This window comes from Rhipicephalus microplus, chromosome X, assembly GCF_043290135.1.
Source record: "Rhipicephalus microplus isolate Deutch F79 chromosome X, USDA_Rmic, whole genome shotgun sequence".
Taxonomy (NCBI): Eukaryota; Metazoa; Arthropoda; class Arachnida; order Ixodida; family Ixodidae; genus Rhipicephalus; species Rhipicephalus microplus.
The window spans coordinates 109,295,087-109,319,058 of record NC_134710.1 but is presented as its reverse complement, the minus strand read 5'-3'; the positions used below and the strand labels follow the sequence as shown (position 1 = coordinate 109,319,058).

Below are 23,972 nucleotides of genomic sequence, written 5' to 3'. Positions count from 1 at the left end.
GTATCTCCAATCAGTGATAGCAACAGCTCTATCAAAATACAGTTTGATGAAATTTTTCTAAAACAAGCAAAACTAATGTCGGACCGCATTTTAAATTATATTCTGAGTGATTATCTGGTTCATTCACCAATAAAGACAGTCATTGCAACGGGTGGTTCGCAAAATCAAGAAAAATGTGGAATTAGGATATTCGCTCCTAAGCTATATTGGTCATTTTCTCTATGCATTCCAGATTTTGTACCCATTTTTGTAGCAGGATTTCTTTGCAATAATTTTAGCTCTTTGCAAATTAACAGCATCAACTAGTTCGGCCATAATTTTAACTGATTCGCTGTCGGTGTGTTCTTCTCTCACTGCAAATCATAACTCCCAAGTGCTGAGTACTTTCAAATCATTAGTTTCACCGTATATGCTTTTGGTTAAATTGGTTTGGGTACCAGGACATAAAGAACTCTTCCTCAATAAAATGGCGGATGCCTTAGCTAAGTCATTGTTAAATGGCCGGTTATTCACATATTACCAGCACCTAAATAATTATAAATGCTAGATTTAAGAGGAAAATGGTGATAGGAGAATTAGCTTTTTCAACACCTAAATTTTAATTTCAACACCTTAATCATCGTTGAAATAGTAAAATATGTCACACGCGTACAGTTGAAGTTGCAATCAGGCTGAGGTGTCAAACTTCTTATGTAAATTTTTGTTTGCACAGAGCTGGTCTGGCTGCTTCCCCCATTGTTGGTATTGTGGAGTCTGTTGCATTGCTGCTGTTGCATTACCGTCTGTTGATACACTGCATTGTGCAAAATGACATTAGATGCCGTCTTCCGTTTCGTAAGATTGGAGTTAAACACTCCAAATGTATTTTCTTTGGGGGCTTTGTCTCTAGGATTCAGTGACGGGAAAGCTGCCGAGGCCTGGCAGGAGTTTATTAAAGCTTCAAAGTGATCCAGACTGTAGAACATATTATTACTCCTAACTTACTTTTTTTCCCAAATTGCTTCATTTATTGAAATCCTTATTGTTGCTGCAATTATCTGCTTCATTTTCTATATCCGTTACCTCTAGTTGTAAATTTCTCATATAGCATTTTTTTCCTTTATCCCTCTCATTAGTTTAAAAGACGTGAGCTCATAAATTAACAGTATTTCGTCTGAACTACCCGGTTCTTGGCCAATCCCTCAGCGTGTGTGTGTGCCACAGATTCCAAGCTCTTTCTTCCTTCTGTTACAGCGTATTAGAACAGGCTACTTCTGTTGAACCGCCGTGGACCAATGCTCTGCTTGAACAAATATTCTAAGTAACGCGTCGCCGGTAACGCCGTTACGCGCGATAGCCGTGCCGCCAACACAACTACCCTGCATCCACCTACCGGCACGGGTAACAAGGTCTTCATGCAACTAAGATGAAACTAAATTTTTAGTTCACAATAGAATTTGATGACTGGCAGTTTGTTTTATTGAACAAATGATTGTCCAATTGTTTGCGTTTGACTGCCAGTTGCTGCGAGCCTACACTTCGAAGATGGCAGCGCTCACGAGTTGTGCTCGGAGCACTTTGAACAAATGCTTTCAAATTAGGCTAGGATCTGTCGCGAAGGGTATGTACAAATATGCTTCCATGTTGTTATAAAGGGCCTAATTATTTGAGGAAACCGCAAAAACGATGTCTATTTTGATTTGGTAGTGCTAACCGCTGTTTACCTGGTCGGAGCGTTGGAGAGAGCGCCGACCTTGCTCAACTGCCAGGAGTAAACTGCTGTGGTAATTAAAAGAAAAAAAAAAAGGCTCAGATGCCTTATATGATGTTACCTTATGAAAGATGCCTTTGGCTTAATCTTTCGCCTGCATCACGCACTTTAGGCGTGCCCTAGCAGCATTGATGTCGTCGAACACGGTTTAGTAATTTGAACAGCACCGGGGTATTTTATAAAGTCACGGGTGCAGAAAATATCAGGCACGTAAGTTCAATACTTTTACGATTAAGTAGAAATTTAAATTTCATTGCAGTTTTCCGGGCGCGTCCTTGACAATATAGAAATGGAAAAGGAAGTTAGTTTAGGTATCGCGTTCTCAAAATTTCGAGTTTCCGCGGTACAAAACATCATGTTATTTAAGAAGTACTTCTTACTGCAATGATGCATTTTTAGGTGGAAATCGCAGTTACAGTTCCGTCGTGCCCTTTGCTGGCCTTGAACGAAGAAATTTAAGAAGACAGTGCTTGTGCGATTCTCTGCACGCCCTATGTCAGCAAAAGTGAATATCTACATTTTCTCGCGTAACTGCTTGCATATTGCAAGTAACGTGAGTGCCGACGAAATAGAATGGTAATATGACGGCATATTTTTTCACTGGCCTTTTTGTTTTTATTTCTGTTGGTTCTAGTTGTACAGTCATCCCGAGGTGCAAGTAAAAAGCCAAGGAAATCGATAGGAGTGCTGCGGGACCATCACTGGAGGGTCGCGTGAGTATCGGCGTATATTTTAACCCACTTGTTTTAGAATTGAACAACATGTTCAATATCAAGATTTAAATAGACATGTATCCTTCCTCCCCTCAACTACTCTTACGTTACAAACACACGGCATCAGCCTATTAGACGACTTGGCAATCTGAAGCAAGGGCTAAAGCTTGACATTTTCAAGCTCTTATGGGACCGTCGTGTCTTATGATAAGTACAGTGCGGTCCACTGTTAAAGGGAACATGCGAGTGCGTCGCTGGTGGTCCACGCAGCGCTAGCTGCTGTTGAGAGCTCGAAATGCCGTGCATGAGCATTTCTTTCATGAAGGTGCTGTGTGCCCCGCATCATCTGCTACTTCTGTGCCCATGAAATGGGCATGCGCTAGCGAGCCATGACTTTTTTTTACTTTTCGTATTCACACTGTAAATCGACTCGTACCAACTTAGTCCATCGCTTCTTTAATAAACTGATATTTCATGGTTGCAAAGGCCAGCTTAGAATGTTCGCTGCATAGTCTTATCTTTGATCAAAAGTGACCATTTGCAGCAAGGAGTATGTGAAAAACATGGCGGGCTTAACAGTGAGAGCTTGTGAAAAATTGCAGCAATAAGTAAAACCTTACATTTTTTATGCTTTTTGGAAATCCGACGAGCAGGAGGCACAATGGCAGCTGGATAAATTGCACTGCAAAAATATGGAACCGCTTTCCAACACTTACATGGTCAAAAGCAATGAAGAACCCATGAAACTGGGCGCGCACCGCCTTTACAATGCTATGTGCAGGCGGCGCATTTACAAATCTCACCGCCAGTTAGCACCACACGGCCCTCCGGCCACAAGCTCGCGTGTTATTTTGAACGGTGGACCGTACTACACATCTGGGAAATGAAACTAAGTGGTTTGTAGAAAACGAAGAGATAGCTTCCTGATACATAACTTGTAAGAGATGTCAGTTCCAGTCTTTCGTCCGCCATTACTGAGCACCCAGAGCACGTGAGTCTCGGTGACAGCGCCGTGTTTACATTCGTGCGGCAGATTGTGTGGTGTAGTGCGCATGTTTGATTGTTAGCCTTGCCCCGTGTGACAAAGAATTGTTCAGAACTTTATGCAGCTTGCAGCGATGCAGTGTTGAATGGCTAACTAGGGTCCTCCGTGTCTGCAGTGTCCGAGGCCATGTCGTTGCTGGTTTTGGGTGGAACGACTTTGCACAAGATTTGGAAACATCACTTGCCTTTTATGAAATGACACCCACATGCTCATATGTTGTTCAGTCTTGATGTCCTTCCTGTTTATGCGCGCATAAGCCATGTGCTTCACTTTTCCGACAGCTCTTTCGTGTGGTCACTTGGGTTTGTGATCACCTTTGGCAAACAGTATGTGCCTCCTTCTGCTCACTTTTTATTTTATTTACACTTCTCGTACGGCAGTCAAATATCGCACAAATCGCCATTCACGGGAAATGCGATAGCTGCACAGCTTGACTCGGTGTCGTCTCCTACAATGTGCTCGGTGATGGCGGCGAATATGCCAAGATAGTATCCCAGAGTTTCCTGGCGTGATGTACTTGTAAGATATGTATTGTAGTACCGGCATGTCGGAGACGAGTGTTTACGACATCACAAGAATGTGATCAGAAAACTGCATGCAAATTCTGCATGCCCATATTGAGGTGCAAACTCCACCAACATTCAGGCCCTGTTTTTGTCCCATAAAAGCAAGCTAACCACAACCTTAAATATACTACATTGACATGAACATCGTCATAGCTGCCATGTTGAAATACCTGTGCATTAAAAAAAACTGCACCCATGAGGTCACTTGCGAGTTATCATTTAAATAAATTGTTTGTTTGCTTTTAGGCATGCTGCTATTTTTCGGGAATCTTTAAGTCAAGGTCTTTTATTTTAAACACAAGATGGATGAGTAGGAAATTGCATGTTAATAAATGTCTAAAGTAGAACTGGCACAGAAATTTAAAGTAAAGATTGCTTACTTTATCTGTTGGTGTTGTTGGTGTATTTCCCGTGAAATATGCAAATAACAAACAAATATAACAAAGTTCTATTTGATTTTGAGTACTGTGGTTTTTGTGGCAAATACTAGCATGAAGTGTGTCATATGAAGTAGTCAACATGCTACGATTGGTGCCTAGTGTGACATGAATAGGCATTGGAACATAGAAATGAACTTGTGCTGGAGCAACAATATCAGTGCAAGCATTATTTTTGCCTCATCTCCCTTCTTAGGCCGAAAAGGTCTTCACATTATTCTGTTCAATTTCTATCAGTAGTTTTTCCATGTACCTAGACTTGAATGCAAGTAAACAAAAACCCGAGATGTTCAAAATAATTTGTATACCAGCCGTTGCGATGCTCCTCATAATCATATCTTGGTTTTGAAATTTTAAACCTAGTATTTAATTAATTAAAACTTTGAGTGGATCATAGGAGGCAAATGGAAAACTTAGAACAGCAAGTAACTGAATAGTTTTATAGTATGCTGACTGAAGTCTCATGCAGTATATAAAACGTGTTTTTTTTTTCTTTTAAAGGGCCCTCCAACACTTTTGAAGCCCCTATTTTTTATTTGTGGTTTGAGTAGAGTGATGACTGGGCATAAAATTAGCATAGCTCTGAGTACCAATATCAAATGATTAGTATTTGATGACTAAATGAAGCCACTACATCGTTGCCAACCTCATGAGCACGTGGCGCTAGCCAGGACTATTGCGGGTGGAAATGACTCAGGGGAATGCAAGCCTTTGATTGAATATATATAATATCTGATGCAATCGTAGCCTAGCATGAAAATTAGGAATGCTACTAGGTTAGTTTTTCTTTTTCATGCTTTTTTATTGATTCTGTAATAGACGCTGTCGCAAGAAAAAAATCACAACTATGAAGCACGACAGAGGGGCTGCTTGCCACATTGCTTATGGATTTTTTCGCTTGCGTGGATCAGATGCCCATATGAAAGGCTTCTCTCTCTTCCATCCTATTGCTTCAGTATGTTTGTAGGCAGCCTCTTTCAACATCTGCTGCATGCTTTGATTGTTGTTGAAGAGGTGCAAGCAACCCCCTTCGTTGAACTGATGTTGCTGCACCCTTGTACTACTTCATCAATCGGCTTATTGAATAACCCACATAGGGCGAACCATGCTTCTGTCCCTTTGTAGGTCCTCGAATTCTCATCTAAAATTGAGAAGAGGTAGTGGCATGGAATTTTATTTTAATGTACAACAGACAAAGCTTCGCTTCAATGCTGTAGTGCTTGCTGAAAGTCAGGCTACAGGCACCATGTTTATTACAATGGCAATGGCATCAACAATATGTGGACAGGACAAGCAACAATGGTGTGCAAGCTTCCCATACGTAGGAGCTTTCAGCTCATTCCATTGGTGGTGTAGTGCAGTGTCACTAACGAGTGAAATGTTGTGTGAGACTATGTGGAAATTGAGTTGAGGGTAAGCATTGTTTTTTTGTTCTTGTGTTTTCAACTTTCTAGACTAAATAACTTTGGTCTGCGTGCCACTAGTGTAGTTATTCTGCTGCACTAATCGCTCCATACTTCTGTCTACATTATCCACGAGTAAAAAATGGGACGTTCAATGGTGCTGCACGGCTCCTTTAATGTCACCTATTATGGCATTTTACTTAGTGAACCATTATATGCAGAATGCATGTAAATTCCACTTTTATTGATACTAAAGCATACAGAGATAAAAGAAAAATGAGGACCTTGTGGGATCTGTCTCATTATAGGTATCATTTTTCATTCTGCACCATGCTGCGTAGTCCTGCATTTCTTCATGAGCGTCTTTGTTGTCCTTACGAATATGCTGGTACTACCAAAATGAACAACTACTTTGATGGCGTGGGCTAGCTGTTTTGTAGAAGCTACTCTGTAATGAGACACTTTACTCATCAGCTTGTGAAATATTGCACACCTCGAGAATCTTTAGGCTTTCCTTTGTACTTGGCTAGTGTAGCTTGTGGTGAAAACGAGGTAAATAAATATTTCCACATTGGCAGTGGTGGGCAACAAGTCAGCATCTGTGGTGCCATCTCTTGTCATGAAAAGCTGTTACAGGTCGAGGACGTCGGGAATACTGAACTACGGGGCTGTGGTCTGGTCTGACGAGGTCATCAAAGTACTGTGGCAAAAGATCGCACTACTTTACTTTCGACATCTTACGCAGCCACAGATGACTGCGCGCGTCAACACCCTGCACTGCAGCGTGTTAACGGGGGATTAGGTACCCAGGAGGGGCGGAGGGAGAGGGCAAGAGTTCCAGAGGTGAGATCACATGAAAACTATGTATATCTTTCACTTAAAGTACAGTAGTAAGTGGCCATTAACGATTTAGGAGTTCCTGCCGTATGTGCTCGGTTAATTTTTATTTTATGAGTAGGCCCCCTTTAGTAACTTTGCTAGATATACATAATTTTGCATAGACTTCAGAGACATATTGCCAATCTGAAATTCTTGTTTTTCTCACTAGGCTGTTAAGCGTTACCTTTAGCTTTTACATGTTCATCCCTGTTGAGGTTCTTGACAATATCCTTCAACCTGCCACCAATATTGTTGAATAGTGCAATGTTATTGCAATTATAGCGATACTCATTTCAGTACTGCACATTAGAAGATTAGGTAGCCTATCTTAAAGAGTGCTTTTAGAAAAATTTCCTATAAATAGCTTGCACTTCCAGTAATGGCCATCAACTAAGAACATATTGTGATGTGCCGCTCACCTGTTGGTTGAAGAAGAGCAGGACGGGTTGTCTTTTGTTTCTGCCATCTTGGCTACTGTAGTCTCAATCACTTTGTGTAAATATTGCAAATTCACCAGTCTTTTGTCATCTCCCCGTAACATCTTCGGTGGAGGTGCAGGGTACATTCGGCGCACACTACGGAACTTCGCAGCAGGTGTCTTCTTGGACAATTCATTCTGTCGATCCACCCCCAGCTATGCCAACCGAACCCAGCCACGTTGTTGTGATCCATCTGTGGGACCTTGGCACTTTCTGCGGCACTGATAAAGTGTTCTTCGAAAAGTGGCTGGCTGACTACAAGTGGGCCACCTAGACCAACTGTTGGGACTCAACTTTGATGCTGGCAAATGTAAGTCACTACCTCAGGGGAACGGCCAGTGTAAGGTTCGACACGCACGAGGAGGAGCTTACGAGTTGGGATGTGTGCAAAAAAAAAAAAAAAAGAAGAAAGATCTCTTCAAAAAAGCCATCGCACACCAACGAGCAGCCTAGAAAGAACTCTCGTGCCATGCACGAACCTCGACGAAGCCGTATTTGGTGTACATCCAAGATGTTTTAGCCTTGTGCTGGCAAATTGACAATCACGTGCCTGAAGCTGACAGTCAGCCACATTCTTAAAGGGGTGGTGCCACTATATTTGTGGCTTGCACGTTCTTTGCTGTGAGCATTTATTATAGCTTTGGGAAGCATGATACATGCACCAAGATTAATTTATTCTCTCTGAATAAATTAATATTGGCTTTGTTATGTGGAGAATTTTCGGTTTTGGTTTCTATGCAACGAAGTGGACTGTGATGTGGCAGTGTAGGTGGCTTGGTCAAGTGACCACACAAGAATGCGACGCACATCACGCTGATTATCGTCTGCTCTCGTGCAGATGTGCCACACAAGCACATGCAAAAACGTACAGCAGCCGCGATGCTCGACGGTACGTACGTAGTGGAGGTCTCCAGAGGTCTCTCACCTCACTGTAAAAAGTGCATGGGAGGTGGGTTAGGGGGTAGCCACTCGTGCAGTCACCTATGAGGGGGGGGTGCAAACACAGCCCAATGCATTGACATAATAGGGAGGGGGCGCTGCGACTAGGGGGGGGGAGGCAAAGTCAGGCACATAGGGACAGGGTGCGCTGCAACGAACCTTTGATCTGCTACGAACCACCAGATCTATAGTGAGCCTACGCTCACTACAGATCCGATGTGGTGTCACTGCAATATTAGTTGGCCTTGTTAGAGAGCTACGACAGCTCTGGATGCGCTTGTGATGGGCTTTGGTTGGGAGAATGAGCATTTAGGTTCACTTTGGAGGTGAATTTAAATATATTCTAAACATTTGCTGTATCCAACCGTTCGTGTGGAGTGTCCTAGCATACAGAGGAAACCCACAAGGGGCTAGCTTTAGCCTCGAAATTTGGCGACACCACCCCTTCAAAGGCATCGCTGATGATGCCTTTCACTTGCTAGTGTACAAGAACTGCTCCACCATTGGCGACATCATCAGGGAGTTCTGACGCTTTGAAGAAGCAAAAAGCCGTTGAGTTACACAGCAATTTACTCGGCTCCCTAACATGGTCACCTCGTCATCGGGCGAAGACGTCTAGCTCCAGCCACCCAGTATTGAAAACTTCCTGTGCTTTGTGCCACTAGAGATCGAGGCAGCATCCCCATCTGTTCCGCTGGCACATTCCTACGAGGAGGCCCGTCCGACAGTGTCATTGATCTAGGTCGCTGTGCGCAAAGAACTGGCTAACACAGGTATCCAGCCCATATGTGCTCCAAGTCATCCCGCGGTCAGCCCTGTTCCATCCTACTGCGCACCACCGACCTCTTCTCAACAACATGATCTGAACCAGTGGCGTACATGGGATGACAGGCCAATATGCTTCAACTGCAATGGGGTAGGTCACATTTCGCACTATTGTCGCTATCGACGGCCATCGTCTCCTCGTGCACTGTACTGTGCCGAGGACACTTGATCTTTACTGTATCATGCCCCCAAGGAACCACCACACCCTGCTAAGAACACTCGGTCTTCACGTTATCACGCCTGCCAGGATCCAGAGAATCTTAATGCTTGAACCTCAGCCCCACGTTAGAACCGCTTGCCGTCCCCACAGAACCAGCAACGTTTTTGGTCTCCTTTGCCTCGTTGCTGACCTTCGCTGTACCCTCGTCGTCCCTCCTCGGGAAACTGACCAATGCAGCTGCCGGAGGTCATGCTCTGTTGACCTTGGCTACCCGACAAAACATTTCGGACATGGAAGTGGATGCTGTGCCTGTTTCGGGGCTAATCAACACTGGGGCCCAATTATCTGTCATGAGCGCCTACCCTTATCATCACCTCTGCAAGGTCTTTACGCCCGCCTTGTCACCCATTGTTCGTGTTGCCGATGGGAGTACTTCTTGGATTCTTAGAATGTGCACTGCGCGTGTGAGCTTCGCTGACCGCAAGCTCTCGATTCTCTTTGCTGTTCTGAACGACTGCCCCCATGACCTCATCCTCGGCCATAACTTTCTGAGCACGCATTTCGCACTCATCGACTGTTTTGCTGGCCTTTTACAGTTAGAGCTTTCTGAGAGGCTTGACTTCACCGTCACGTCGCCACCACGCTGATGTGTGGTCCAGTTCGTTCGCTTGCACCCAGGCACGGCGACGTGCGTCTTATTTATTCTGGAGCTTCTGGTGCGTGATGGCGCATACCTGCTTGCCCCCTTTTTTGGACGTTCTTCTGACGTGTCGTATAGCTCTGCCTCACTCTGTTTCTACATACAACGCATGTCTCCCTGTTCTGAACTTTGTACATTGCTAAGAATTGCTTCCCGAAGGTATCACTCTCGGCACTATATCATCTCTAGACGTACATGACCCTGTTTGCCTGGCCATCAGTGCGCCGCAGTAGTCGTCAGGCCCCTCTGCTGCTGGTGCAACACCTGACGACCACTTCGTCGATATGATTTCCCCAAACCTTTCACCTTCCCAGAGCCAGGACCTACGTCTTTTGTTGACGTCATACCTTAATGTTTCGATTTTGTCTCGTCCCAACTTGGTCAAGCAAGCATCTTTGGGGACACATCGTATTGATACTGGGGACTCAAAACCCATTCATCCACTTCCTTACCATGTCTCCGTGAACGAGCGTAAAAGTCATACAAACAAAAGTCGACAAGATCCTCTCTAAAGACATCATCAAATCATCTTCGAGTCTTTGGGTGTTGCCTGTCGTTCTTGTAAAGAAAAAAGACAACACCTGGCGCTTCTGCGTCGACTATCGGCACCTCAACAAGATCACCAAGAAAGACCCTTTGCTGCGAACAGATGACGCCCTTGATTCTATGGTGCACAGTACTTTTCTACATAGATCTTCGCTTAGGCTATTGGCAAATAGCTGTCGATAAAAATGATCAGGAGAAGGCCGCCTTTTTCACACGGGATGGGCTCTTTAAGGGGGTATGGTATGGTAAACTCCCCAAAAAATTGAATGTTCAATTTTGACACCAAAATATTTACTTACTCTGAGGAACAATCCTGTGGAAGCCCGACGCCGAGCGGCCACTCGAAGCGGTTTAGATGCCGCACCGAAGTGTGCCGTGCGCCCTCTGGTGTAAGCATTATGCGCATGTAAAACTTCATTTTTCTCTGATTGCATTTTCTGTACGTTTTTCAACTTCATTGTACCTTTTCTCAAAAAGTATTGAATCGATTTTAATCAAACTTTGTACGTGTGAGCTACAAAACATTAGAAACAATCTGAACTAAACAAAAATTGCCAATTTCATAAAAAGTAAAGCTGTAAAAAAAATTACACACTAATACGCATCCTTTGTGACTTTGTGCAAGCAGTATTTTTATTTTTATTTGTACTAGAACTTCATGAGAAATGTAATATTTTTTTAGTTCAGATGTAACCCATGAGTCTCTACAACAACACGGTTGAATATGGTTACATTCCCTCTGGTAGTTGCAGAAAAAAGGTACATTGAATAAGTGAACCTCCTTTAAAATTTGGCCGTAGGTCATAGGAAGGATAAGCAACCTAGGCATACAAAAAGCGTGTCACTTTATACATAGTGGCATTTTTTGTTGGCAAGTAAAACTTTATGGGAATGCTTGCAGCTGTTTCTAAGATATTATGCTAAAACTGACATATACCATTTACACTGCCATACCTCCTCAGGGTCATGCCCTTTGGGCTGCGCAACGTGCCAGCAGCGTTTGAGTGTATGATGGACTCTTTACTACAGGGTTTTAAGTGGTCCACATGTTTCTGCTACCTCAACGATGTCGTCGTCTTTTCGCCTACGTTCACAAGTCACCTGCAGCGCTTGTCGGCTATATTGTAAGTCTTTTGCACTGCAGGTCTTCAGCTCAACTCTTCAAAATGCCGCTTTCCCCACTGAAAGATCTTTGTTCTTGGCCATCTTGTTGACACTGTTGGTATATGACCAGACCCAGAAAAAATATCTGCCGTTACAAACTTCCTCACTCCACGATCTTCAAAGGATGTTTCTCTTTCTTTGGTTTATGCTCATATTTTTGCCGCTTTGTGAAAGATTTTGCAGCGATTGCACAGCCCCTCACATGCCTTCTTTAAAAGGATGTGCCCTGACATACTCCTGGGGCCCTGACATACCGTCTGCCTTTTCTCACCTTGTCGACTTACTGACATTGCCCCCTGTGTTGGCCCATTTCGACGACTTGGCACCCACCGAAGTATGAACCGATGCCAGTGGTCACGGCGTCGGTGCTCTTCTCGGCCAATACCAGCGTGGTCAGGATTGGGTTATTTCATATGCCAGCCACCTTTCCACCGCTGAACCGATTTATTCGATTACAGAGAGAGAGTGCCTAGCTCTACTTTGAGCCATTGTAACATTACTCCCATATCTGTACGGCAGACTCTTCACCATTGTCAGTAATCACCACGCTCTCTGCTGGTTGTCTTCTCTTAACGATCCCACTGGCCCCCTTGGTCGTTGGGCATTACGACTTCAAAAGTACTCGTTCACTGTGGCCTACAAGTCTGGCCGCTTGCACCAGAACGCCGGCTGCCTATCCAGTTTTTCTGTAGACCCACCAAAACCTTCGGCGATGGATACCATTTCATCGGTGCTCATAATAACTGGCCTGTTCAACATTTCTGTTGAGCAATGCCGTGACCCGGCTCTCCGCAAGATCTTCGACCGCCTCAACTCACTGGCTCCTGATTCATCCCTTCGTCTTTTCATGCTACGCGATGGCACCTTGCTTCGCTGGAGTTTGCTGCTTGACGGCCCTGACCTATTGCTTGCCATTCCAGTATACCTTCATTCGACTGTCCTGGCCCAGTTTCACGATGTGCCAACAGCGGGGCTCCTCAGTTTTCGCAGCACCTACGATTGTCCATGCCGTCGATTCTACTGGCCAGGAATGTGTAAATCGGTCCACCATTACGTGACCTTGTGCAATCTTTTTCAGTGCCAGAAGAACTCAACACTCCCGCCTGCTGGCCGCCTTCAATCACTCGATGTCCCCTATGAACCATTTCATCATCTCGGCCTGGCCTTGCTTAATCCGTTCACTACGTCTGGCTCGGGAGATTTTTGTTGCCACCGACTATGCCACTCTGTTCACAATTACTCGCACTCTTCCAACCAACTGCGCGATCGACGTGGCGGAATTCTTGCTTCACAACGTCATCCTTCAGCACGGAGCACCGTGTCAATGCTTAACCAACTGTGGCAGACAGTTTCTTTCTAGGGTCATCAATGACATCCTGACGTCTTGCTCGACCAAGCGTAAGCTAACAAAGGCCTATCATTTACAGACAAATGGCTTGACCGAGCAGATGAACCGAACGATTACTGACATGCTGGCAATGTACGTGTCTACCAACCACCAATATTGGGATTCCGCATCGCTTTTTGTCACGTTTGCATATAATACGTCCCGGCCCAAACAGCTGGTTATTCGCCTTTCTTCCTCTTATTCGGGCAAAATCCAATGTTGCCCATGGATACGATGCTGCCTCCTTCCACGCACCCGCCTACTGGGTACGCTAAAGAAGCTATTGCCCGCGCTGATCATGCACGTCAACTCGCATGCATTGGATTAACCACCTCGCAAATGGGCCAGCAATCTCGTTATCATAGCTGCCACATAAATGCCCACTTTCTTCCTGGATCTCTTGTACTGTTTTGGTCTTCAGCACGCTGTGTTGGACTTTCTGGAACGCTCCTGTTCCCGCACGCTGAACCATACCGTGTATGCCATCAAGTGACTGACGTGACGTATGATATTGAACCGTTGTCTTCGTCCTGGTCAACTCATCCCTACACTGAAATCTTTTGCGTGCGCCTGAAGCCGTGTTGTACGCTGGACCTCACCGATGCAAGTGTATAATGCCCATTCTCACAGCTGTCTTTGTTTAGATGCATGGAGTTGATGCTTTTGTCACTGGAGCGTATTGTTATGTGCCGCTCACCTAGAGGTTGAAGAAGAGGAGGATGGGTTGTCTCCTGTTTGTGCCATCGTGGCTGCTGTAGTCTCGATTGCTTTGTTCGTGTATATATTCTAAATACACCTGTCTTTTGTCGTCGCCCTGTAACAATATTTTAAAAAGCCTAAACTGTTTGAGCACATTGCAAATCAGTACTCGTCCCATGTGATGTGACAAGTTCTTTGTGGAGCCATGTGCATTGGGACTCTGGGTAAAAAATTGTATGTAGGTAATGAAAACTAGAGGTGGTGATTACGTAGTACCACATATTATTGATGCCTGTACCCATCAGCTTGTTACATTGGTTGAAGGCCATTGCATAGAGCTAAATGCACTGGTTGTTTAATACTTCCTAATACAACTGTGAAAGAGCTGGCATGTCTCATAAAGGAGCTGATGCACTCAAGGCCTCCTTTGCTCTTTCCTTTGGTGGTACAAGTTTATTTTGCCATTGGTTTAAAAATTCACTCTTATTTCTATATGCACCAAGCACATTTTGCCGTGCTGAAAGAGGACAATAGTAATGATACTTTTATATTTGTTTTGTAATATAAAGTTTTATTTAATATTTCAGAGCTGGTCTTCCAAGGCGCTGGAATGAAACTCCTGCATTTTGTGATGCGCCAGACTGGACATTCAATGGTACATAGCAGCTTTTTGTGTGGTCTTTCTCATTTGTGTGTTCATTAACACTGTCACTGTTCTGAATGTGCTGTGTAGTATTTTGAGTGGTACCGTCTTGGATTGCCATGGCAGTGTGACGGAAGTTGCAGGAAGGCTCATTATTTTATTTTAACATGCAAGCATTTTCAGTTAGGTTGGCAAAAATGCTTGCTGATTGGGTGTCCACAAATTACATGTCTGGGAAACAAGTGACCTCACTCACCAGAAACGATTGAGACTGGTGCCTAGAGCAACTTGCAGCCATGGATTAGGTGAAGAGGATCTCTGCAGAAAGGGAAGTCCTGCTTGAAGGGAGCACACCATTGTACTTCTTAACAGTTGGCCTTCAAATTCTGTGGAGGGAGTGTCACAGTAGTGTGCAAAGCTCCAGTGAGACTGATATCGGTATCGGCAGACAATTCGATGGTGAAGTGCTCCATTGACAAGGAGGAACAAGGGGACGAGCGTGAATTAAAATGTGGGTGCTCTACACCCAAGTCACTAAATTCGAGAAGGGCTGGTAGAAGCAGACATGGGAACATGTTTGACAAAATAACATTATGTTGTCAGATGTCATTGTGTGAGACATTGACATTTCCGAACTTGTCAGTGGAGCAGTTGAAAGCAGTGGTGTATTTAAAAAAGACATTCATGAAATATTGCAAGGTGTTCATGTTCTCACCTTGATCTGGACACATTGCACACAGCAATAGCTAATGATGTAAGCTCAATGAACTAAACATTTTATAACATAATTCATCCTCTCACATTGCCTTATTCTTATATTACGATTTGGCGGCACCGCTTTTCAGCACCCTTCCCTCACGTCAACACAGTAAAAAAAATGTTTTCATTCTCTCATCTTATAAGAATATGCTTAGGGATCCTGTGCAGCATTTATATTTTTTATATGCATAGACTGCCAACAGGGGATCGAAACGACACTGGACAACACTTGATATGTTTTATCTTTTTTACTTGTCTACTTTGTGTGTGACATGTTTATACCATCTATAAACATGTCAAGTGAGCACTATCTTTCCAGATTCTTAGCAGACTTTTATTCTTCCATCTTTTTATATTATTGCACATGGGGTACTGTGAAAGGTATTTTGCGTCAGTTGCTACATCGAGTTCCAGATGAAGGACTTGTTTTTACATTGTAGGGAATCTAGACAAATCTATTTGCCCAAGTTGTAGATTTAGGAGAGGCTTCTTATAATGATGATTAGGTTCAATGCATGGAGGGCAATGCGTTGAAATCTATGGCACCACCCAAGTTATCACTCTCGGGTAGACGGCAGAAATTAAGTCAAGCTGTTCTCTCTGCCTCGAGTTAAGTACAGTACACTCCCAGTAAATGGAAACCTGTTTAACGGAACTGCTGCCTAAATGAAACAGCTGCCTCTAATACTATTGGTTTCATTCCTGCATATTGCGCACCTGCTCATCTTTAAGTAAATGGAGCTTCCAAACGGAACACATTTTCTTGGTCCCTTCAGGTTCCGTTTAATGAGAGAGAAAAGAAAGCGCCATGTTAAAAGTACTGTTTAAATTGGTCATTTAGCTTGATATGTATCACTTGCAGGTGGCTGTGATAGACAGGGCAGAATAACATATGATATCCTGAGCAGTCGGCATAGTGTGTGCAATGGCATTCACAGTGCATTAGAATAAATTTTCATCGCTTGGCCAGAAAGAAAGTATAGAATCTGTGCAAGCATTTCAGTGAGTGCCCCCTTTTGCATTGGAAAAAGTAGTTTTTTTCTATACCCTACAATGCAACAGTGGAATGGCATAAAAACCCACTTGCAAAAACATTCCTTTTTTTTTTAAAGATGGCAGCTTTTAGGCCTAAATGTTTTAGGCCCAAATGTTATGTTACCGACATTTTCTGATAATGCACTGGGGCAAAGGTTTTCTTCGTACAAACTGACCATTAATTTAGTGTCGTTACATATCCTCAAACAAATTAAAATGTCACATTCTTGCCATTTTGCCTTGTAAGAGAGCAATCAACAGTCTTTTCATGTTGCACTTCAACTTTCGGCATGACTAAGAATAGTGGGACATGCTGCATGCTGCTGCATTTTTTACAAATTAGTTTTATTTATTGCTTCGAGGCACCTACCTTTGCTTATGTATAGTTACTGGTCACAGTGTGTTATGACATAAATGGTTGCGGGACATGAGTCCCGCTGCACTGATGCATGAAACATGTTAGTTGTCAAGGGTGCATTAGTGCACTACTTGATTTGTATGCATGTCTGCTAACTGGAGATAGAAACTCAGTTCTTTCTGACTCAGCCCTTTGCATCCTGGCACATTTTCGCTCGATAACTGTAAGGGTCAAAGACGTCCTCTAACAGCCACAAGACTGTCAAAGATGTACATGATGTACATGCACGTCATTGCCTCTATGTTTAAAACACACAACTTTTTAGCATTTCTCTTACTTAGCATGTGCTGCCACACTGCAGGCATACATGCAATTCTTTTTGTGCTGATGTGTTTTCATTTTTTTACCCTTTACTACACTGGTGCGCTGGCTAGTTCTGGTTTAGAATCTTACTAAAGGTGACCCATTTGTTACTCTCTCGTTTATTGCTGCCCAGTATGCGACTACGCCTGTTTTTGTGAAGCGCTGGCTGACACGAATGATGCCACTTTGGTTGAGTTTCTCGTTTTGGGGACCCATAAAAATTGTTTTCATCTTGTTAGTGAAAAGATGAATGATTAATATAGGTTTCAGACTTGTTCTTGCATTCTGGGTGTGCTCACAGCTGCTCAGTTTTCTTCAGTGTGCTCACCCACGCAGTTTGCTTGTGCTTTGGAAGTGTGCACTGATTTTTCTATTGAAAGAGAGTACAGCAGCGATTCTGAGTCCAGCAGCAATTCCTCTGAATCGCTGCTCAACTGTCAAATCAGAATCTGATTCAGTAAATGTCAGCCTACCATACGAGGACTTACCTACGAGTTAAGACTCAGGTGTTGATGAGTGAGCGACATCTCAAAAGTGCAAGCAGTGAGACGATGCTGAAGGGATAAAAAGTGGCTTTTCTTCCCCTTGTTACCACTTTATGCCACTTTGTGCACTTATTTTTGTAAGTCTGTGAACTACACAGATTATTATTTCAGTGCATAATTTTTAAAGTGATGCAAATTCTTCTTTATAATTTATGCTGCTGGTACTCATGATGAAACCATGTGTATGCAACAACACAAATGATTTGTTTTTGTAACTTTACGGTCACTAAAAAATTTCGAATTTTTTTTGCATAGACTCTTTTAAAGAATATAATTTGGCAGTGAAAAAAATGTTCATTTATGCATTTTACAAAAAAAACCTGACTTCAGAGGGTCAATACATAGCTGGAAATATGCATAAAACCAGCACTGTGCAACATCTCCGAAACTACCAGCCTGTTGCGTTTTGTTAATTGAGATTGATAGGGCACAATACGACTATGAAAGTAGAAGCACTAATCACGTTTTCCTGTGAAAATATAAAAAAAAACAACTGAACAGCTAAAAATGTGTTTGCCATAATTACTCTTTGTTCACGGAATTTCTAGAAATGCCAGAGGGTTTACGATGTAGTGAGCAAAATTCAGGAAAATCAAGTGGTTGTCAAAATTATGCTTGGATGCATATTGAACTGACCTCCTGGTATTAATGATGGCGTATTGTGAAACGGCACAACCAAGGACAAGTGTCATCACTCAATAAGCAGTGCAATGGAAGGCATGCAAATGTGGTTGACAGGCCTCTGTCACTGTGATGAATCCACTATGGTCTTGCAACTCGTCAGAGAGCAGCAGTGGAGCTATCACTGCTCTCAAAGGCAAGCAAGCACTAAAAACATTAGCATTACCCTACTATGATTGTGAGCACAGCACCTTGAAAAGTTTTTCAAAGGTAGTTCTTGACATGAGTAGTATTTGACATCTGCTTTAGTAATTGCTCTTTTGAACTCGAGCTGCACCTTTGGATACTATGGCAGGTTTATAATGTTGGGCAGTATGATTGGGCTAGTGTTTTTGTTTTGTATTATAGTGATCCTCATTTACAGATGGAAGGCCAACTCCATTGATTGGGCTCCCGAAGAAGCGATATCTTCAGCAGTTGGAGTACTGTGTGAGTAGCTTAATACATTTCTTCCTGCTGCTCCCTTTTCATTTTTTAAATGCTCCATTGGTACTTTTACAGCCGCACCAGTTTGTAAGCATGACATTGTTGCATTTATTTATTAGCATTTTGTTTTTTCTTTCTGCTTGAGAAAATGTGAATTGCTCTAGAGAATCTAGGTGCAGAGACAATGGCATGAAATGAAAAAGTTAGTTCTGCATTTGTTTTTTTGAATTAAGCTTTTTCATGGTGCCACAAACACACAGTTGAAGAGGCTTGCACGCATAGAGTTTCATACAGTAATACCTAGAAGAAAATCTTGGGCTAATATCTACGCAGGCTCTTTCAGCAGCGCTTGTACCCCTATGGGAATTATGGGAAGTACAGGCTTCAAATCTGCTTCGCATGGATTACGCTCTTGAGATTCGCGATGCTTCTTTTCCAAGTTTAAAACAAAGTGATATGAACTTATATTTAATTGAAACTTGTTTCAATTATTTGTACACAAACTTTATTGCAAAAAGTTTTCACGAGCAGGCGGCAAAAGAGAAACCTGGGCAAATTCAACCATCAGGATATGCGTCGCTTTGCCATTGCGTTCCAGATTTGGCATCAAGATTTAATGAATTATTTTTTACAACACTTGAAAACAAACATGCTTGTTTTTCTCTCGAAAGTATGTATCTATTAATGGAAATAACAGTATAGTAGTATAAAGTGAGAAACACTTATAGTGTCGTCTTCTGTGTCCCAACGGGTCTGTCCCCAACACACCTCTGGTTTTGTTGTGAAGTAGAGTCAGCAAAGCGTGACGGTGCGTCTACTTAGCTTTGCACTCAATTTAAAACAAGTTTAGGCAAGACACACTCGTGAAAAACATGAACTCGAGGCAATATCCTGCACTGGAATGAGACGCTACATCTATGCGCAGCGGTGAGTGGACGATGCTTCGTTTAAACTGTCGAATACGACTCGTAAAGCTGAAACCTTGCAGCAAATCGGGAGATCTAGTGGTTGTGAGCCTCTTCAAACAACAAAGGCACTGCTTCAGCCTTTTTTACCGCACCCCACTACCCGCACTGCGCGAAGAACGAAACTGAAACTGTCCAAAAAAGTCTGTAGACAGTTGGCTTGCTAACCCTATCCAATCCGAAGCCTTTACTTCCCATAACTCCTATGGATGTACACGATTGCAGCGCCAGATTCCTCTTTAGGTATTATTGTATGAAACTCTATGCTTGCACGTATGTGTGAACGTTATGTTTAAGACGAGTGTGAGAGCTAACCTTTTTTGTATTGAAGTCGAGCTCAACCTTTTTCCAGCTGTCCCCAGTGATTCTCTTTGAATGTGGACCACTTTTCAGCAGCCATGACCTCCTAGTCTTAATAAAAAAGGAGTTTTTGCTGACCTCTTTTCTCTCATTAAAAAAAAAAAAGTTTACCGAAGTTGTGCTCTCAGGTTTTGTCTTGTGCAACCTGCCACTCTAGGAAATGCTCTCGGCAGCTGCAGAGTAAGAATTGGTAATCGTACCAGTTACTGCTTTCCGCGTTTAGAGCTTCCTTCATTTATGCTCTGTTAATCATCCCCCATTTTTGCATTTATTCGATACTTTAAAGGTTGCTAGTCTATTCAAGTTGAGACTGGTCTTAGGGAGAGTCCACTTTAAAAACCTAGTTTTTTGAAAAATTACATATCTTCTGTTTTTACTTGTTTTGTCAACTACCTCCGTGACAAAAAAAAATGAAAATTCAAAGGTGCACTTTAGCTGGAATTCATTGCAATCACTTTTCAAGAGCCTTATGTGGTTATTGAAAACTAAAAAGTGATCATTTTTAGAGTCCTCTGGCAAATGTCACCTGGCCGCTTGCCATTGCATTTTGCATGAGGACATCACTGAAGCCATGTGCTCAAAGTATCCATCATTCCCAAGCTCTCATGATGCAAGGAGTAACGTTAAATATCATAACTTTGCCACATAGATGAGTGTACATTTTTCCCTTTAAGGGGAGATCCTACTAAAACAATATTGAGAAAAATATGTGGCCCAGGGCAATGAAATATTTGTCGTTTACATAGGTTTTTATGCTGATTTCATATGTGTAATCTCTTTTAAATGAAGTAGCAAAGTTTTCATTTTGTACCATAACAATATGTAAACTACAGCTCCTTTCGGGCGCACTTTTTTCACCACGAAATTTTTATGTTTATGAGATCATAATAACTCATATTGTTCCGCATTAAGTGTAGAATGCAAATAATTATCAAGTAAGTGCATATAGTATATTTAAATGAACAAGAAAAAATGCAATGCAAGAAGTCTCAAAATTTCTAGCCTATACTAATTGCTTACTTAAAGTTAATAATAAATAAGCTGATGTCAAGTTTTAAAAAAGATAATTACAAAGGAATATCTAACGAAAATGTAATACCAATCTGGCAACAAGAAGTGCCAAAAATGGAATGTTGAAACTCAAGGAGTTGTTTGAAATTGTGTCTTGAGGAAAATGCTTTTGAAACGTAGAAATGAAAGCTCATCTATGTGGAGAGGATATGTTTTTTAAAATGATTTATGCCATTATAAGGGCTTTAAAATTATGGATATTTTACACGCGTGACTTTAGTCAATTCCTCATGCGAAATGCAGTGGCAAAGTGAGGTGACAATTTCCATAGGACTCTAGACAGTGGGCTCTTGATAGCGTTTCAATAGGCACCTTGTGCTCTTAAAAGCCATTTTAGACTACTTTTAGACTACTTTGAGTATAATTTAGACTACTTTGAGTATTTTAGACTACTTTGAGTATAACTATATTCTTTGTTGTATTTTTGTCATGAAAATAGAAAAAATAAACTTGTGAAAGCAAGTAAAAACAAAAAAAATGTAATTTTCAGAAGAACTTGCATTTGCCCTGAAGGGGAGGCCCTTAAAGAGCGTGAAATTTTGCGGTCGATATAGCCTGTGGGATCAATTCCAATCAACACTAATATATCATCTGTGAAACATCAACTGTGAATATGGCTTGCAATGTATTTTATATGAATTTTGGAGTTTGTGTACGCAATCAAGCACTATATGACGCACCTCGTGGCAGTGACACCCTCAAAAGTGACTCGACGAGGACTCCCTACTTCTCTTGCGTCACCATGCTGCAGTCAATACAAGTTATGATGATGTAATAGTTGTGATTACTTTTTTGCTGCGTTTACGCCAGCAGACTACAGTAAAACCTCGTCAACCTGAGTCTCATGGGATCAGTGAAAATGTTCGAAATAACCGAATTTTATATAATCGAATGGACCCTGAAAAAAAGTATTCGGCATAGACAAACCTTTATTTCATGAAAAACTGTGTTATTTCTATCTGCTTCAATGTTGGAATTTGTGCTAGAACAATCATCTTCAACCCCATCAGCTGGTGGTGCGCACACTCACTTTCGCAAGAAGTGACACAGAACTCCTAAAGCACAGCAACGGCTTCGGTGGCCTCCTGCACTGTCCGATGTTGCATTGGCTCATCTTGACTGTAATCAATGGCCCTGTGATTTTGATCCTCTTCAAGCACTTCTAGTATGTCGTCGTCGTTAGTGTGTTCCACTTTTAGTAGACAGTGGATGCGCCAGCGACCCCAGCACTTTTGCCGAGGGGTGACTAGCACCACCTAGCCACTTCCCCCTCATTCACTATCATTATGATAATATTCTGCTGCAATTGTGAGTTCGGTTTTGGTTTCTCTAAAACTTGAGATCCGTCGTCGTTACGGCAAGTAGTGCTTGAGCCTCCAAGCCAACGAGATTGCGGGATTCAAAATATAGAGTTCCGATAGTCCTCTCTAGAGTTGTTCGAATTGACTGGTGTGCGGCTAAATCTCCCAGATTATTGAGCATTTGACATCATTTGATCTATTTATTTATTTCATCATACTAAAGGCCAAGGTTGCTGGCCCAAAGCAGGAGGGCATACATACTATATAAGAGTGTTAACATGAACAAGCATACTATCAAAAATGTACACACTTATAAAAAGATTAAGTACAGAAACTATCAATCGCTTGTATAAGCGGCACAACAATAACATGATCACTAACTAGTTCACAAGTACTAGTGCAAAAAGCCAATACAGCAACCAACACATCAGACACCAAAACACTGGTATCATAGATTCACCAACGAATATTCTTGAAGACAGTCACAGAAATAAGTGCTTGAATGATAAACTTTGGGAGCTTATTCCATGCCAATATCGTTCTCAGAAAAAAAAACTTTTAATGAAAGGTGACCTTTGAAGTAAACACTGTTTTGCCGGGACCGCGCTGTCAGCTTGAGTTAACCTAATTTACGAGTTAACACTATCTGCATAAATGAGGTTTCATTGTACTTCTCCACAGCTGCTCGCGAGTCTGTGGTGCACGTGTTGAAAGTTATTTGTTTGGTGACACGGCTTTCCTTTTTTTTTTTGTTTACATGGACTTTTTAAATAGACTTGTTGATGGGCATTGTACGGAACGGCATCGCAGTTCTTTATAGTGTATAGAATATGGTCGAGCGTTGCACACACTCGGTGGTTATAGTTGCACCCGGTGGCTTGTAACTTTTTGGAGCTCTCTTAAACCGAAACTGATGCTGCTTGGTAATGGGGAGCCTGTAGTTTCATTATCTTTCACACGCTGCAGCAAACGATGTGCCGTGTTATGGCTAACAGGCCCCCAGCAATACATTGCAGCAAAAAGCTTTAGGCCAATATTTTTGTGCCAGTTGCTTCTTCCTTAACATGCCATTTTCGACATCTTCTTGAGTTTGGATATCTTTTTTTTGTTAATTTTTAAGGACAGATCTGGACGAATTTTTTCTACATACGTATTTATTCACATGGGCAGAGTGCAGTGATATTCTTAAAAACTTGATACCACTTACATTAATTATTATGAGCTTTAATAAGTGATTAGTATGGCCTTATCATTTTAAGACTTCTCATATTAAAATTTTTTTTTCATTAAATTGACTAACACAGACCTTTTAGTAAGCCTTCTCCATTCTGTTTTTCATCTTATGTAGTGTTGAGAACATAGCTTACAGAGAGAAGAGCCAACAGGCACACGTAAAATGTAGTGCACACTGGAGACATGCATTATTTTGAATAGCAATACAGTAAGAGCTCGTTTATTCAGTTGTCATGAGACTGGAAAAATTGTTAGAAATAACAAAATACTGAATTATGAAAGTACCAATAAAATAAATAAATGTCTGCTACATCAATGTGCTTATTTCCTTGAAAAATGCATAAATCCAGTAATTATTTTGTGTAGGAGTGGTACGGAAGTCACAATTATCGTCATTTGTGACTTTGTTCACAACATAAACCCTCGTGTCCTAATCGGAAACATGCTCTGAACCCAAACCTCATTACGCACCAAAACGCGAGTGTGGATGGCGGCCACACCTTTCTGAAAGCCTGTGGCAGTTAAGGCTGTACACAAACA

The 23,972-nt window shown here is 42.2% G+C and overlaps 2 protein-coding genes across 2 annotated transcripts in view; one reads left to right on the top strand and one right to left on the bottom strand.

Moving 5' to 3' along the window:
• Positions 1-23,972, bottom strand: part of LOC119176760 (carboxypeptidase M) — a 112,755-nt gene that overhangs the window by 26,818 nt on the left and 61,965 nt on the right. The window lies entirely within an intron of this gene.
• The window catches only part of mRpL52 (mitochondrial ribosomal protein L52), a 28,093-nt gene continuing 5,534 nt past the window's right edge, over positions 1,414-23,972 (top strand). Inside the window, exons 1-4 of the mRNA XM_037427451.2 lie at positions 1,414-1,600; positions 2,385-2,463; positions 14,280-14,347; positions 18,441-18,505. Of these exons, the coding sequence (XP_037283348.2) occupies positions 1,468-1,600; positions 2,385-2,463; positions 14,280-14,347; positions 18,441-18,505 (345 nt within the window). The 5' untranslated portion in view covers positions 1,414-1,467. The remainder of the gene's footprint in view (positions 1,601-2,384; positions 2,464-14,279; positions 14,348-18,440; positions 18,506-23,972) is intronic.